Source organism: Thamnophis sirtalis, unplaced genomic scaffold, assembly GCF_051295495.1.
Source record: "Thamnophis sirtalis isolate CommonGarterSnake01/CBP01778 unplaced genomic scaffold, rThaSir2_p1.2 scaffold_5, whole genome shotgun sequence".
Classification (NCBI taxonomy): Eukaryota; Metazoa; Chordata; class Lepidosauria; order Squamata; family Natricidae; genus Thamnophis; species Thamnophis sirtalis.
The window spans coordinates 112,844,569-112,862,301 of NW_028261385.1; the positions used below are offsets into that span (position 1 = coordinate 112,844,569).

Here is a 17,733-nt window from a genome sequence, read left to right on the forward strand (position 1 = left end):
GTAGCCTGGTCCAGTGCAGAGGTGTGTGTATGTGAATGGCAGGTGTGCACGCACACAGATCCATTGGTGTGCGTGAATGGAGGGCACTTGTACTTGAAGTTCCACTTGTGTGAGCAGAAAGCACTTGAATGGAAGGTGCTTGCCCTGGTAGTGGGCTACGGTCCAGGGGTTGAGGACTTGATTTAATTGATAGGACCTGAAGCAAGTGAGCTATGTTGGAGCAAATAGACATGTAGTCCCTCAGATAGTAGGCCCTATGCAATGTAGGACTTTATAGATCATAATCAGCATCTTGAAATAACTTCAAACCCAAATGGCAACCAATGCAGTTCACATATCAGGGCATGCTCATAACTGATTACCCTGCACATTTGGGATGAGCTATAATTTCTGGGTGATCTTTAAGGGAAGCCCCATTTGGACCACATTGTAAAAATCCAACTTGAAGATGACCATACAATGAGTGATTGTGAGGCAGGTCTCTTGTTCCAAAAATGTGTGCAACTAGTGCACAAGCTGAATCTATGAAAGGTTTTCATGGCCATAGCTGCCACTAGGAATGGAGAGTTCAGGAAGACTCCTATGTTATGCACCAGTTCTGAGCAGGGGATATATACCTGAAAATGTATTCACAGAAATGTTCATCCAATGGCATTCAGCAGCTAATGGTATTTTAAAATAACTCCATAAAATACATCTTTTGAATTCTAAAAAATTTATTGGAAAAAGTAATTTATCAGTGTTTTACAAATTTTGTGAGTTATAAATATACAGTCTTCTTCTATGCAGAAGCCTGCAACTCCCTGTAGGGCTAAGGAAAGACCTATCCCAGAGGATACAGAGGATACATGTAGATTACCAGTGGAACAGATTATTACATAGTTCTCATGTCCAACCAGGAAAGAAGAAATAAACCACTTCTAAGCAATATATATGGATTGAATAGATATGTTGCTCTCTCACTGGGCAAAGCTCATAAGCATAAATACTCTAAAATGTGTAATTTAACATTTGTAGACATATTTTCAATTACTATATTTTAAAACTGATAAATCCTACCAAAATCTAAGTAACTTTAAAATAGTTTGCATAATAAAAGAAAAGTACAGTAGTTTGAAGGAACTAAATGTCATACAGATGTTTTGCCTATGTTTTTCAAGAGCACTTTTACATATGATCTGTTTACTGGAATCAAGTAGAAAACCTGCATTCCAAGAAAAGGTTCTCCTTTAAATTAACTATGATGACTATTAAGACCATTTCTATTTTTTTGTTTTTTTGCCTTCCTTCTTTTTCTCCTTATCCTTTTCTTTTCCCTTGTCTTTTCCTTTTCCTTTTCCTTTTCCCTTTCCAGTATCTTCCGTCTCTGTCAGTGACTTGATTCGTGCTTTTCCTAGAGGAGTCTTTGCATACCAAACCTAGAAAATTAGATAGAAATGTTTTTAGAAAACCTGAAAATACATGCATAACATTGCTTTGAGAGCAGCTCATTTCTTGAATATTAGGCCAATCAATCAGAATAGAACTGAAAGTCTTCTAGTCCAGCCCCCTGCTGAAGCAGGAGATTCTATACCATTTCAGGCAAGTGGCTCTTCTGAAAACCCTTTAGTGATGAAGCACCCACAACTTCTGAAGGCAAACTGTTCTCACGATTAGTACATTTATCCTTAATTCAAGATAACTTAACATTCTCTGAATTCCCCCAAGAATGTTAGGACCCACAAGCCTCAAAGAAAATATGCAAGCACCTAGAAAAGAGACATTATCAAATATCCATTAAAAAGTCACATTCAACTCATCTGAGATAAACAGAAAAGCACCCCAAGGCTGCACCCCCCTAAAAAAGGAATACAAGTATTGATGATACGAGATTCTATTCTAAAGGAACAGAACCAGCCATCTGCAGACCGGGCATACAATCTAGGAGGTTATGTTGTCTCTCTGGAGCAAAAATCAAGGATGTGGCTGAGAATCTAACCAAAATAATTAGGATGAACAGATTACTACCCCTTTCTACCACTACATGTAGGGATGAATGACACAAAAAAGAGCCGAGGTGGCGCAGTGGTTAAATGCAGCACTGCAGGCTACTTCAGCTGACTGCAGTTCTGCAGTTCGGCTGTTCAAATCTCACCGGCTCAGGGTTGACTTAGCCTTCCATCCTTCCGAGGTGGGTAAAATGAAGACCCGGATTGTTGTTGGGGGCAATATGCTGACTCTGTAAACCGCTTAGAGAGAGCTGAAAGCCCTATGAAGCGGTATATAAGTCTAACTGCTATTGCTAAAGTTAAATAATGCACAAATATTTTTTAAAAAATGTACTGCCAAAGAAAGGGCAACATCGGGTAAGAGAACAAAGGATTCTAGAAGTGAACCACTGGGTTGGTGTCACCAAAAAAACTTTGGATTCCTGGACCATGGTCTGCCTCCATGATGTGCTTTTGGCAAGGGATGAGCTGCACCTCACAAAGACTGGGAAGAATGTTTTCAGAAAACGACTGGCTTATCAGGAGGACTTTGAACTAAAATTGAAAGGGGATGGTAACCAATCTCCAGGACCTAATTCCAAGCAAAAACTCATAGAAAACAAATCAAGTAATGAGGTGAGGAGGGATGGGAAGGAAGACAAACTCAAATACCAAATAGGAGACATAGGAAGCGACATTGGACAGAGTCAAACATAAAGCGTCAAGTGCCTGTATACAAATGCACAAGTTTGGAGAACAACCAGGGTGAACTTGAATTATTAATACATGAAGGTAGATATGATATAGTTGGAATAACAGAAATCTGGTGGGAGGAAACCCATGACTGGAACATACTACTAGAAGGATACAAACTGTTCAAAAAAACCAGATCCCATAAAAGAGGAGGTGGAGTTGCACTGTATGTAAAGGACCACTACATTACTACAGAAATGCACAAAACAAAAGACGAAAACCTCCTAGAATGCATACAGATCAATGTAAAAGAAAGAAAGAATGACATTGCCATAAATATACAGTACAGGCCACCCAAACAAGGAGAAAAAAATAGATGTACTTTTTGCCAAACAACTAACAAATATATGTAGGAAACACACTACAACAGGAATGGTGACTTCAATTACCCTGACATCAATTGGAAGACTAATTCCGGACCAAGCGAGAAATCAAATAGGTTCCTGACCAACCTAGCTGACAACGTTTTGTCCACAAGGGAGAGGAGGGAACTAGAGGGATAGCCATACTGGACTTAATTTTTACAAACAAAGAAGAAGTGATAGAGGGATTTGAAACCGCAGGAACCTTCAGAGAGAGTGTCATACTAGAATTCACCATAATGCAAACACTAGCATTATAACATAATGATACCAGAGTCCTAGATTTTAAAGAGCTGATTTTAACAAATTCGGAGAGAACTTGGGAAAGGTTCCTTGGATGAAAATCCTAAAGGGGAAAACAACTCAAGAAACTCTGGAAACTCTGAATATGATCATAGAAGCCCAGTCCAGCACAATACCATTGAAAAAGAAACACAAGAACACCAAGAATAAACCAGCATGGCTGCACAAAGATATCTCTAATAAATTGAAAGACAAAAAGGACAAGTACAAAAAATGGAAAGAAGAACACATAACCGAGGCAGAATATCATCAGATAGCCAGAATCTGCAAAGATCAAGTAAGGAAAGAAAAGGCTCAAAATGAACAAATACTTGCAACAAACATCAAAGGTAATTAAAAAAAGTTTCTTCCAACATATAAATAACAAGAAAAAAAATCAAGCAAATAGTTGGTCCATTAGAGAGAAAAGACTGCAAAGCAGTAATATGCACCAGAGAGAAAACAGCTGCTTTACTCATTTCTTGCATCAGTCGTCACGCAAAAATAAACTATAGACCAACCTACCAAAGACAAAACTGTAAAAGATAGACTAGAAATAAAAGTTAAAATAAGCAAAAAAATAGTAACAGAATACCTGTTTGATCTTGATGAATACAGATCACTGAGACCTGACGGGTTATAGCCCAGAGTTCTAAAGGAGCTGGTGGATGTCATCTCAGACCACTGTACAACATCTTTCAAAAATCTTGGAGCACTGGGGAACTACCAGAGGACTGGAAAAGAGCTAATGTGGTTCCCATCTTCAAAAAAAAAAAAAGTGGGGGGAAATCCTGGACCTAGGAAATTATAGATCAATCAACCTAACATCAAATACTGGGGAAGATACTGGAAAAGATAATAAAAAAACAGATCTGCCAACAAAGTAACAGAATAAAAGTAAAGTAACAACTAAGTCAGCATGGGTTTGTTAAAAACAGTTCATGCCAAACCAATCTTATTTCATTCTTCAACATAGTGACTAAATTAGTAGACCAGAGAAATATTGTGGGCATAATATACATACTTAGACAGCAAGGCATTTGACAGAGTACACCACAACCTACTTCTTGGTAAGCTAGAAAAAAAGTGGGATAGATAGCATCACCATCAGATGGATTTGTAACTGGCTGAAAAACAGTAGTCAATAAGTAGTCCTTAATGATACTACATCTACATGGCGGGAAGTAAGCAGTGGGGTACCACAAGGTTCTGTCTTAGGCCCAGTACTCTTCAATATCTTCATAAATGACTTAGATGAGGGACTAGAAGGGAAATTTATCAAATTTGCAGATGATACTAAACTGGCAGGAATAGTCAACACCCTAGATGATAGGCTCAAGATCCAAATGGATCTTGACAGACTTGAACACTGAGCCCTAGCTAACAAAATGAAATTCGATGTAAAGAAAAGTAAAGTCTTACACTTAGGCAAGAAAAACTAAATGTACATATATAAACTGAGTGAAACCAGGCTTAATAGCAGTAATTGTGAGAGAGATCTTGGAGTTTTAGTGGACAACCAATTAAATATAAGCCAATAGTGTGCGGCTGCAGCCAAAAAAGCCAATGCAATCCTAAATTGCATTAACAAAGGGATACAATCAAGATCAAGTGAGCTACTAATACCACTCTATAAAGTAAGACCACACCTAGAATACTGCATCCAGTTTTGATTACCACATTATAAAAGAGATTTTGAGACTCTAGAAAGAGTGCAGAGAATGGCAACCAAGATGATTAAGGAACTGGAGGCTAAACATATGATGAATGGTTTAAAGTACTTGGCATGTCTAATCTAGTGAAGAGAAGGACCAGGGGAGACATGATACAAGTGTTCCAATATTTGTGTCAGATTCCAAAGGGTTAATGAAAACAGCCAAACACAGAAACAGTTTGAAAATGCAGTTTATCTTTCCTATGACATGAACTGACCAACAAAGCACTAAGGCAGTGAATAAATTGTCAGAGCTGCCACTCGGTGTTCCCCATCACCTTTTATAGTTACTTGGTAATTAGGATAAACCCTATCCCCTTGCCTGCGCACACCCATCATCTTGTGATCCAGAGCAAAAACCACCTGGCAATTAATCATGGATTGTTCACAGTCAGTTATCAAGAGCTTTGTAGATGTCTCAGCTGGACTGTTTGTGGAGGAGGGAACTCTACATCTGGTAAACATGAGGCCTGGCAGCTGGCCCAGTTTTCTCCCCTGAATGGCAGCTCTGGGCCTCTGGGCTGGCTGGAGCTGACAATTTGAGGGGCTGTCACAGAGAGGAAGGGGTCAAGCTATTTTCCAAAGCACTTGAAGGTCAGACAAGGAATAATGGATGGAAACTGTTGAAGGAGAGAATCAACTTGGAAGTAAGGATAATTTTTCTGACAGTGAGAACAATCAACCAATGGAACAACTTGTTTTCAGAAGTTGTAGGAGCTTCATCAGTGGAAGCTTTCAAGAAGAGACTAGACTGCCATCTGTCAGAAATGGTGTAAGTTCTCTTGCTTGGGCAGGAGGGGGTTGGACTAGATGACCTACAAAGTCTCTTCCGACTCTGTTAATCTGAATCGGAATCAGTAAAAAACTTTTTGCTAACCAGTTAACAAATGTATGTAGGAAACACACTGCAGTAGTAATGGGGGGCTTTAATTACCCTGATATCAATTGGGAGATAAACTCTGCATCCAGTGGGAGATTGAACAGGACCTTGACCAACCTAGCTGACAACTTTGTCACCTAAAAGGTAGAGGAGGGAACTAGAGGGACAGCTATACTATTCTTACTAACAGAGAAAAAGTGATAGAGGATTGAAGTTGCCAGAACTTTGGGGGACAGTGAGCATGTCATGTTAAAATTCAATACAAAGCAAATATAAACAACAGACAATAATCAAACCAGTGTCATAGACTTTAAAAGAGCTGATTTTAAGAAATTTAGAAAGTTTTGTGGTGGTCTTGCGAATTTAGCAATAGCAATAGTACTTAGACTTATATACCTCTTCATATTGCCCACAACAATCTAGGTCCTCATTTTACCGACTTGGGAAGGATGGAAAGCTGAGCCAGTGAGATTTGAACTGCCGAACTGTAGCTAGCAGTCAGCTCAAGTAGCCTGCAGTACTGCACTTTAACCACTGTGCCACCTTGGCTCTTATGAAAGAGTGGAGGTGGTGCATGAAAACATACTGGACCAATATAACAATGACAATGCATAAAATACTTATGATACAAATATTATGCTTTTCTTTTAAGCTTGAAGCATTTCTTTTAGGTGTTATGGACAAGCCAATTTAAAAACAATTTGGGTGTTATTCCTTTACTCTCATGGACCCTATGGAACCCAGTTCAGAGGAGGATGAGTTGGAACTGGGACTGTCTGACAGGAGTGACACATCTCTCTTGGCATATTTGGAGAGGCCAGAGGCTGAGGAAAATGCTGTCCTGGACACCTTCGTGATTGGGGGACATGATCGACCAGATGGACAACTGCTGATAGACAGTGGTGCTGATAGGCAGATCTTCTCTGATGAGGAACAACTGCCTACTCCACTGATCCAAGGGCAAGGAGAGTGGAGCACAAGTAAGCCCAGAGAAGGTCTGCAAAGCTACTCAAGAGAAAGTTGTCCCACCCCTCCTCACAAGGAACAGTGGAATAACTTAAGGAGAAGCCATGGTAAGTTAATCTTTGCCAGGAACAATTGCTTGCTTTGGCTTACACTCCCTAGGCTTTGAATTGTGTCTGTTACTGTTTGCCTTGTCTTGCTTGAAAGATTGCTCTTTGTCTTTTGCCTTGGACCTAGCTCTTTACTTGTGGACTGCTTTTGGTCTTTGCTTCACTGTGTCTTTGGAACTGCTTCTTGCCTTGGAGATGAAGGTGGCCTTCAACACCTGGCAGCACCAAGGTGCCTGGCAACAAATTGAGGTTTGGACTTACCACTGCAAACTAAAGCACCTGCAGATGGATGGGACTCTGAACCAGTGGCAGGTGCAACGGTTGTTGTTCTTTGTGCATTTTGACTTTCAGGTGACGTTATATGCCAAGTGGACACAACCAGTGTGCAGATGCATTGTCCCACAAACCCCAGTATAGCCAAAAGAAGGACAAGTTAAGGCCTTGCCCAATCATTCTGTTGGAGTGCTTCACCATCACTGACCAACCTGTGGATCTGAGAGCACAAATCTGGGATGCACAGCAGCAGGATGTTTGTGGCAGCACACTGTAATGACTTGGCCCAAGGTGCAGGGAATGAGGTCACCACATTTCCTGCACCTTGGACTAAATCACGACAGTGTCCTACACAGACTTCCTTTGTTTCCAGGACCGCCTCTATGTATCAGCAGGGGCTCCTCTGAGGTTTCATTTTGCAGTAATGCTATGACGACTAGGCAGTGGGCCACCTTGGGGTGTTCAAGACTTTTTATCTAATTTCATGGACATTTGGTGGCAGCTTCTTTTGCATGACATCCTGCTGGGTATGTGGCCTCTTGTGTGGTATAGGCAGGCCAAAAATACCACCAGTGCCCCCCCCCCCCCCGGACTGCTGCAGCCTTTGCCAACATTGTAGAGATGGGGGGGGGGTTCTCTATGGATTTTATCATCAAGCTGCCACTATCTAAGAAAACCAGCACTATGCAGGTTATGGTGGATATGTTCACTAAAATGGCCCTTTTTATCCCATGTTCAGGACTCCCCGGCTTTGTTCATGGCCTAGTTATTCATTCGCTATGTGTTTCAGCTGCACTGTCTGCCAGATCAGGTCATGTCAGATCAAGGAGTGCAATTCACAATGCAGTTCTGGCAGGCTTGGCTGAAAAAACTTGAGACACAGCTGTGCCTCTCCTTGGCCCATCATCCAGAGACCGAAGAGTATAGTAAAAGAATGACTACCATCCTCAAGCAATATTTCTGGTGCTTAGTGAATCAACAGCAGGACAACTGGGCAGATGTGCTAGTGTTGGCTGAGTATGCATACAACAATTTGCAAAACACCTGTACCCAAATTACCCCATTCTTCGCCAGTTATAGTTTTCACCCACACCTCTTTCCCTTAACCCCATCAGATTCTCTTGTGCCTGTGGTAAATGTATTCCTCCAAGAGATTTGGGCTGTGCACCAAGTTGCTGAAGTTTGTTGACGATCACTGCAGAAATGGTTAACAGAGGAATTTGAAGATTAATGTAATGTTTACTTAATCTGTTGACTGCTCTTTCTTCATATTGGTCATGTCCAGTTGGGGTGGATTCTATATATTAAATATAATTGGTATTTGGATCACTTCTTTCTCCCTTTTTCTACACCATTTTTTCTTTGTTGTTGTTGTTAGTGCTCGACATATGTTTTGATTCTTTTGTTTGTTTGTTGTTTTCTATTTTATCTGTTATCACAATCTGTTTTTGACAAACTCATGTTGCCTTTTGGTTATTACTTTGTTTGCTTCCAGGTGTTCACTGATTCTTTGCTTGATTATCTTTTCCAGAATCTTCCCTGGTATTGAGGTCAGGCTAATAGGTCTGTGGTTTCCTGGATCTATTTTTTTTCCTTTTTTACATCAGTTCTTTTCAAGTCCTCTGGCAGTTCCTTGGTGCTCCAGGATCTTTGACAGATATAGTTGAGTGGTTCTGAGATCTCGTCTGCCAGTTCCTTCAGAACCTTGTGGTGTAATGCATCCGGTCCTGGTAATTTGAACTTGTCTACGGGAGACAGGTGCTCACTTACCATTTTCTTTCCTATTTTAACTTGTGCTCCTAATCTGTTTTTTTGTGTTGCTGTTTTTGATAGGTTGGACTGTTGTTTTTTTCCTTTTGTGTAAAGACAGTAGTACTGCTTGCCCCCTGTTGCTTGTCACCTTCTTCGCCACTTTCTCCCAGAAATGGACCAATTGTTTCCTTTTCTTTTTTCTAACATGTTGGGAGAAGCTTCTTTTGTTGTTGTTTTTTACTTTTGTCGCAAGCCTTTGTTCATTGTAAGCCTTAGCTTTCCTCCCTTCATCTTTGCAGGCTCGGGCTATTTGCTGATATTCTGCCTTAGTTATGTGCTCCCCTTTCTACTTTTTATAATTGACCTTTTTTGTCTTTCAATTTGTCAGAGTTCTTTATGCAGCCATGCTGCTTTCTTTTGAGAGCTGTTATTTTTCTTCTTCATTGGTATTGTGCTAGACTGGGCTTTTATAATATCACTTTTCAAAATTTCCTAAGCTTCTTGAGTTGTTTTTCCCTTGAGGATTCTCATCCATGGAATCCTTCCCAAGCACTCTCTAAGTTTATTGAAATTAGCTCTCTTAAAGTCCAAGACTCTAGTTTGACTTTGTTCTACTACTTGTCCTCGCATAATGTTGAATTCCAATATTGCATGATCACTTGCCCCCAAGGTTCTTGTAGCTTCAACACCTTTTATCATTTCATCTCTGTTAGTGAGAATTAAGTTCAATATGGCTGATTCCCTTGTTCCCTTCTCTACATTTTGGGAAACAAAATTGTCTGCTAGACTTGTTACAAAACTGTTGGATCTTCCACCTGGTGCAGAGTTTGTCTCCCAGTTGATGTCAAGGTAGTTAAAATTCCCCATCACTATTGTGATGTGCTTCCTACATACCTTAGTTAGCTGACTGACAAAAAGTTAATCTATTTCCTGTTTGGTTGGATGGCCTATGGTATAGACCTATGCTATTCCCACCCTTTTAATATTGACCCAAATTCATTTAAGATAATTTGTGCTCTATTTCTGTAGAGATGTAGTTATTTCTTATAGATAGTACAACTCCACCTCCTCTTTTATTTGATCTATTTCTTTTAAATAATTTGAATCCTTCTAGCTATATGTTCCATTTGTAGGTTTCATCCCACCAAGTTTCTGTAATGGCAACAATATTGCATCTGTCCTCATTTACTTGAATTTCTAATTCACCATTTATTCCTCATACTGTGCATTGGTAATAGACATTTGAGTCCATTTTGATTGACCTTGTGTTTACTGTCTGTAAACATACAACATATCCTGTGTTGTGCCTGACTGCCCCTGCTTTCTTGCCACCTATTTGATTAGTGCACATGGTATGGAATTCACTATTAAATGCTTGATTTTGCTTGACAGCAAAGTTGATAATCTTACCCTCACAAACCTCTATGTTATATGCACTGATAACCCTATTAATTTTAGATTGCTGGGGACAGAAATATTCTGAATAAATTCTCTCTCTGTCCCCACTGGTCAGTTTAAATGTTTATCCAGAAAATCTGTGAATTTAATGCCAAGTAACTTGGTCACTTTCTTTGATATATGCAAACCATCTCTTTTGTACAGTTTTTCATTGGATCAGCTGCAGACATCATGATTAATAAAACCAAAGCCTTCCCTTTTACACCACTCCTTTAGCTACACATTAAACTCCGATACACACTGGCCGTTCCCTGTTTGTTCCTTATGTATTGGTAAAACCTCTGAAAAGATAAGACTACAACCTATACTACTAACTTCATACCCCAAGTTCTGGAAATCATTCTGCACAGAAAGTACATCATTTTGGGACAGATCATTTGTGCCAAGATGTATAATAGCATCAACATCACAGTCCTTACTCTATCTTGATTATCTTAAGAATTGTCTTGTCTTGGCTGGCAGTAGGACATGACCTCTTTCAAATCCTCCATATCCTTTGCTAAATTTATATCCCTTACAATTGAATCACCAACCAAAAGTGGCTCTTTTTGGATACTTTGCACTTCTTGTGTGACTGATGTGTAATACATGAATCCCACTTTACCCACATCCAAAACTTTATTTTCTTTTTAGTTTTCCTCCCATATTTGTCCCTTAAGTCTTTTATTTGTTCTGTTTGGCTATGCAATCTAACTTTTTCTCCCATTTCTACCCTTCCCACTGTCTAATTCCAGAACTATCTATCCCACCGTCTATCTCTTTTCCCCAGTTCTCTCCCTGTTTCTCTCATTCCCTTTTTAGGTCTTTTACATTATTTTCCTCCTTTTTTAGTTCCTTAATCACTATTAGTTTTGGTAACATCTTCTCCTTGTTATCTTCTTCTTGCTGATTTCTCTCCGCTTTCCCCTCCGTTTCTTCTGGTGGCTCCATTCTTTCTTCATTGTCCTGACCATTGTCCATTATTCTTTGTATTAAATTTTCCAATTTTTTATCTATACGGTCAAATATTTTCTCAGTGCTTTGAAAAGGCTCCATTCTGTTTAGGTTCCCCACACTTCCGTCTTGTATTGCGTCTGTGTTTAGGTAATCTCTTTTTTAGCTCACTGTCCAGAGTTCATTAATTTAAAAAGCCAAACTTCGAAGTCACAATTTTAAATGTATCATCAATAGTCAGTCCAAACAATTTGAAGTCACCAGAAGGTTATCCACGCCTCTTCAAATTACTTTACATGTTCAATAATATTAAAAGATATTCAGAGACTCTTAACTGAAGTCCTTAGCTAATAATCAAATCTCTAGTGGTCTTAGAGTAGATTCGTGTCCAACAAATATTTTCAGTCTTTTTGAATAGTTATTTCCAAGCTTGGATATTTCCCTTTTCATCAGCGGATGGCACTCTTGCTTCTGTCTGCTTCAGCCTCTCTGTAATATTGTTGACCGTTCCAATTTAAATTATTTTAAATTATAAATCCAATAATTGGGCAATATTTGGAGAAAGGAATTTGGAACTTTAATTCCAGCATTTTAAAATGCTCTCAGTACCACATCTTTTAGCTTTCTATTTATTATTTAAAAAGGAGATTTTTTCCTTCTTCAATTCTTTGGTACTTTTCATGTGTGCCCATTTGCCGTGTCAACAATAGCTTTAAATATGCTTCCCCTTTGGATTTCTGGGGTCAACTTCCAACTAAAAATATATATTCTCACCCAGATAACACTCCATTCCCTTTCTCCACTCCAGGACAATCTTGGGTATTCAGACTGTCTCCAGCTTCATGGGGGCCATTTTTGGCTGCCACTGCTCTTCGTCTTCAGATGAGGGAGCTTTCCCAGTCAGGGAGGAGAGATGTAGCTCTCCTCCACCTGACACGCAGTCCCCCTTTTCTTCATCACCCCTTCAGGGTGGCTATGGTCCAAATTTGACCACTGAGCTTGTGGATCAGGCTTCTGAAGGCGCTGGAAGTGCAACCGGAAGTCATGACCAGCTGGTATCTTTAAGTGGTGCAAATGGATCTAATGATTGCTTCTCCTGGGTGGGAAAGGGTGCTTTGTCAGTTCAGTGAGTACAGGAGTCTCTTGTCTATGGGGACTTTCCAGTCATCCAGGTCATGATTGTCGCTTGGTTTTTTGGAAACCAAGAATAGCAATAGCAATAGCAATAGCAATAGCAGTAGACTTATATACCGCTTCATAGGCCTTTCAGGCCTCTCTAAGCAGTTTACAGAGAGTCAGCATATTGCCCCCAACAATCTGGGTCCTCATTTTACCCACCTCGGAAGGATGGAAGGCTGAGTCAACCCTGAGCCGGTGAGATTTGAACCGCTGACCTGCTGATCTAGCAGTAGCCTGCAGTGCTGCTTTTAACCACTGCGCCACCTTGGCTCTTTCTAAGAAAGTCTAGTTGCCTCTTGAAAAAGCACCTTTGGGATATGAGTCACTTGCATTGCTTTGGGGTGGCTAAAGGGACATGATTGCTTACTGATAGTAAGTAGATCCTTCTTCTAACTCATTTCAGTTTTCTCTCATGATAATAAGGTTTAGTGACATGTCATCAATTGTAGAAAGTTAGCAACCACCCCTCTACTAGAAGAATATATTTCCCTGGATGAGAAATGGAGAAACATGTTTTTTTTAGAGGGAGAAAGTAGCCCCCACCTTCCTTAATATCCCACAGCAGATGTCAGCACTTAAGAGATAAAGAGATAGATAGATCTATTCATAAGGCAAAAATTCTCTGCAGCAAGGTCTGAACAAAGGCAGAATGGGATTAGCCCTCACTCAAGATCCAAAAGAGAAGGAAAGACATTAAGACACCATAGGAATTGACCAACACCCTTTCAGGACACAAATCTCTTCATTACATCATCTCAGAGGGCCCAAACTTCAACCAAACCTCTCAGACAACCTGCAGAACTAGCTACATGGCCCTGTGGGAGACTGACAACAGTCAATAGAATACATGTTCTTGCACAGGAACAGGAAGCTCAAGTTCAAAGCCCAAGAGAAGTTATAAAAACCCTCACCCTCAACTCCATGTGATCAGCTGCAACAGAACCACCCCATGTGGAACCATCCGTGGTTCTGCTTCATCATTAAACCATCTTTCCAATCAGCCTCCATGTTTCCAGTGTCTTTCTCCCAGCTTGGAACTGAACCCGATGGATATTTCTTCCAACACAGGCTTGAAGTTTATTTAGATATCTGTGGCATGTACTAGTTTTATTGTGATCCTGACAAACTTGGGAGGGCAGAGACTTGAACCTGGGTCCCCTATATACTTTGCTAATTTGTCTCTTTAGCTTGGCATTTTATAGCCCAATTATGCCAACCCACTTTCTGGAGAGCTTAAATGACCTCTCTGCTAAAGGGTTTCACTTTATGAGCAAGAGTTGGCTGCTGATAGTTATTCTTGCATTTTAACTATTTTAATTCCTCAAGGTACTCTGATACCCTGCCTGATTTGTAACTCTGGGTTTCTGGTATTGCTGATGAAAAGGAAGGTATTTAGACAGAATGGTTTAGGTTTCCATTATGGCTGTGACTGTCATTGATCTTCAGTGTGTATTCCCCCATTTTTAATCTAATGATTGGTATTTAGGACAGCTTTTTGCAAGCAAATACGTTTTTTGCATTTTTGTACTGGTAATCCTTGACTTACAATAGTTTTTTTTGTGACCAAAGTTACAATGGCACTGAAAAAAGTGACTTATGACTGTTTTTCACACCTACGCTGCAGCATCCCCATGATCACGAGAGGCTGGGCAAGGCGAAGTGCCTCTTGACGTGAGTGACGTTGAGTTGTCCATGACCACCCAGTCCCATGCCCACCCAGCCATGCTTACCCAGCTGGTCATTAGAGTGGAGAACTAGTTGTTAAATTATTTGAATCCTACTACTGAACTGAATCCAAGGTTCTGTCTTAGGCCCAGTATTCTTCAACATCATAAATGATTTAAATGATGGGATATAGCAATAGCAATATAGCAATAGCAGTAGACTTATATACCGCTTCATAGGGCTTTCAGCCCTCTCTAAGCGGTTTACAGAGAGTCAGCATATTGCCCCCAACAATCTGGGTCCTCATTTTACCCACCTCGGAAGGATGGAAGGCTGAGTCAACCCTGAGCCGGTGGGATTTGAACCGCTGAACTGCTGATTTAGCAGTAGCTTGCAGTGCTGCATTTAACCACTGCGCCACCTTGGCTCTTATAGATAGAACAGGATCCCATCAAATTTGCAGAAAATATCAAGCTAGGGGGGAATAGCCAACAATTTATAAGACAGGCTCAAGATCCAGAGGAATCTGGATAGACGAACACTGCATATCATCCAACAAAATGCAAGTTGGTGGAGAGAAATGTAAGGTCTTACACTCAGGCAAGAAAGGCCAAATGCACAAATACAGAATAGGTGATATCTGGTTTGACAGAAGTAACCGTGAAAGGGATTTTGATGTCCTAGTAGACAAACACTTAAATATGAGCCAGCAGTATGCTGCAGCTACTCAAAAAGCAATGACGTCCTAGGCTGCATCAACAGAGGAATAGTATCAAGGTCAAGGTTTTTTTTTTTACCGCTTTGTACTGTTTTGTTAAAACCACACTTTGAATACTGCATCCAATTTTAGTTCCCATGATTACAAAAAAGATGTTGAGACTCTATAAAGAGTGCAGAGAAGAACAACAAAGATGATAAAAGGGCTGGAAGCTAAACTATATTATAAACAATTATGGAAGTGGGAATGTCTAATCTAACAAAGAGAAGTAGGGATGACATGATAGTATTCCAGTATTTGAGGGGCTGTCACAGAGAAGAGGGGTCAACCTATTCTCCAAAGCAACTGAGCGCAGGATAAGAAGTACCAGATGGAAACCTATCAAGCAGAGATCTTCTTAGAACTGACAGGAGAGATATCCTGTCAGTTAGAACTATCAATTAGTGAAATGGCTTGCTTCAGTTGTAGGTGCTCGATTACTGGAGGTTTTAAGAACAGTTTGCATAGCCATTTGTCTAGAATGGCATAGGATCTCCTGGTTGAGCAAGGACTGAATTGGAAAACCTCCAAGTTCCCTTCTAACTCTATTCTGTATTCTAACTTACTGACTGTTCAATAACCTATGGGGTTTGAACCAGATGAAATTGATTCCAATTCATTAGAATCAGAATCAATCTTTATTATGGTCACAGACCAGTACAAAAGTTCAACATTAAAATAAACACATTCTCTAAAAATTATTATTAGTAATAATAATTTTACTATTACTGCTTTACTATTATTAGTAATAATTTTACTAATAGTAGTAAAGTAGTAGTAGTAGCATGAATAAGAATCCTTATTATCATTGTAGTAGCACAAAATTTTGCACGAGTGGTGGTTGGATTTGAATCCTGAAGGAGATGGTTCATGTAGAAAGTATTTGATCTTCCTAGAAATCTCTTTAATAGAGAGATGTATGTTGATCTGATGTCCCTGTAGAACTTGCTCAAACTAGGACATATAAGTTATCTTTCACTTCCCAATTGCCATATGTACACATTCGCTCAGCTACTGAAGTTTTATTATACCTCCCCTGTAGGAGTGCTAAGGAGAGGATATTAAAAATGCTATTCTACTTTTAAGAAAAGTTAGATCTTTCAGATCTTTGCTGATTTCCACATATTCTGGTTTCTCTTCAGATCGTATTAATACAATTCATTAGGAAACACACTTCTGAATGTATTGAGCAAAAGCAGCAACATTCTGAATACTACTTACTCTTCCACAGACAAAAAAGGCAAATTTCTTAACCTTAAATGTTTCTTCCTCTTCTTTGTACACTGGATCCTGTCTTGCTAGGCAAGTTAGAAATTCAACAGCAGTCAGTGGCTTCTTACTCAGCTGCATTCGACGTCTTTCAGTTAGGACTGCTTGAACTGCTCGGAGAATGGATCCCTGAGCATAACCATCAGAAACCTGTGCCAGGCAACTGATATTTAGATGTTTGGAGAGAAACCCTCCATTTTGCTGAATGAAGTATTTCCATAAAACTGTTAAAATGATTACAAAAGCAAGAAAATCAACAGTTAGAAGGCCGAATAATAATCATAGTAGTAGGTGATAAGAAAAACAGATTATTTTTAACTATTTGATTTTGCAATAGTCTCATTTTAAAATTATTAAAATTGTTGATATCTGCATATTTTTCAGGAAGGTCAGAGTGATTTGATAGTCAATTGCAATTCACATAGAATCAACCCACTTTTAAAACCCACTTAAAAAGTAGGATACATTAAGCTTCTTTCCCTGCAAAATAATCCCAGTAGTTCATCTGATAGTTTAGTGACTGTAGCCATTCTCATTTGGGATCATATGGCATCACTTTTAAAATAGTTTCTTGTTAAAATATTTATGATTGGTACCCTATTTCCCTGAAAATAACACATCCCTGGAAAATAAGCCCAATTGAGTTTTTGAGCGCATGCTCTAAAATAAGCCCTCCCTTGAAAATAAGCCCTCCCTGAAAATATTGCAACACAGCAGCAGTCAGGAGGTGACCACGCTCACTGCCTCCTGCACTTCAAAAATAATAAGACCTCCTTGAAAATAAGGCCAAGTGCTCATTTGGGGGGTCAAAAGAAAATAAGACCCTGTCTTATTTTTGAGGAAACACAGTAGAGACATGGGAACAAGGTCAGCCAATGAATAAGCATAGCAACTAAGTCAGCCAGTGGGAGCTTAAACAAATTGAGTCTGTGCAAAGAATTGAAACAGAAACTTAAGCAGTCTGCTGCTCTGAGAAGTTAACCAGCAGTCTGTCTGGGCTTGTCTGCTGAAATGAAGTTAACTGCTTGTGTTTGCCTGTAATTCTTCCGCCTTGTGTTTACTTGGAAGAACCACCTGTTGGTATTGTACATGTATTCATCTATTCTTATGTACGTATATAAATAAGTTAATGAATCCAGCTGAATCAGTTATCTCTCTGTGCTATTGGATTTGAATTTATGCAACAAACTCTGACAGGTTATGGGCCCAGAGAGCACAGAAAGACTGAACTGTAATGAAGCTGTGAAGACTGCCTGTGTTTAAAAGAGTAACAAGGCAGAGAAAGATTGCAGGATTATTGCTGCTAAATTTAAGGAAAGCTCTGTGCCTTGTTTGGGACAGAAGAACAATATTATTTGGGCTGCAAGGATGGAATGTTTCCTGAAGGCTAAGGAGCTGTGGAATATTGTTATTAAT

The 17,733-nt window shown here is 39.7% G+C and overlaps 1 protein-coding gene across 1 annotated transcript in view; it reads right to left on the reverse strand.

The window, feature by feature from the left end:
* Positions 1–698: 698 nt before the first annotated feature.
* The window catches only part of DRC11 (dynein regulatory complex subunit 11), a 157,575-nt gene continuing 140,540 nt past the window's right edge, over positions 699–17,733 (reverse strand). The window contains exons 18-19 of the mRNA XM_087716592.1: positions 16,303–16,541; positions 699–1,418 (exon numbers count right to left, since the gene is read on the reverse strand). Coding sequence (XP_087572718.1) covers positions 1,263–1,418; positions 16,303–16,541 — 395 coding nt within the window. The 3' untranslated portion in view covers positions 699–1,262. The remainder of the gene's footprint in view (positions 1,419–16,302; positions 16,542–17,733) is intronic.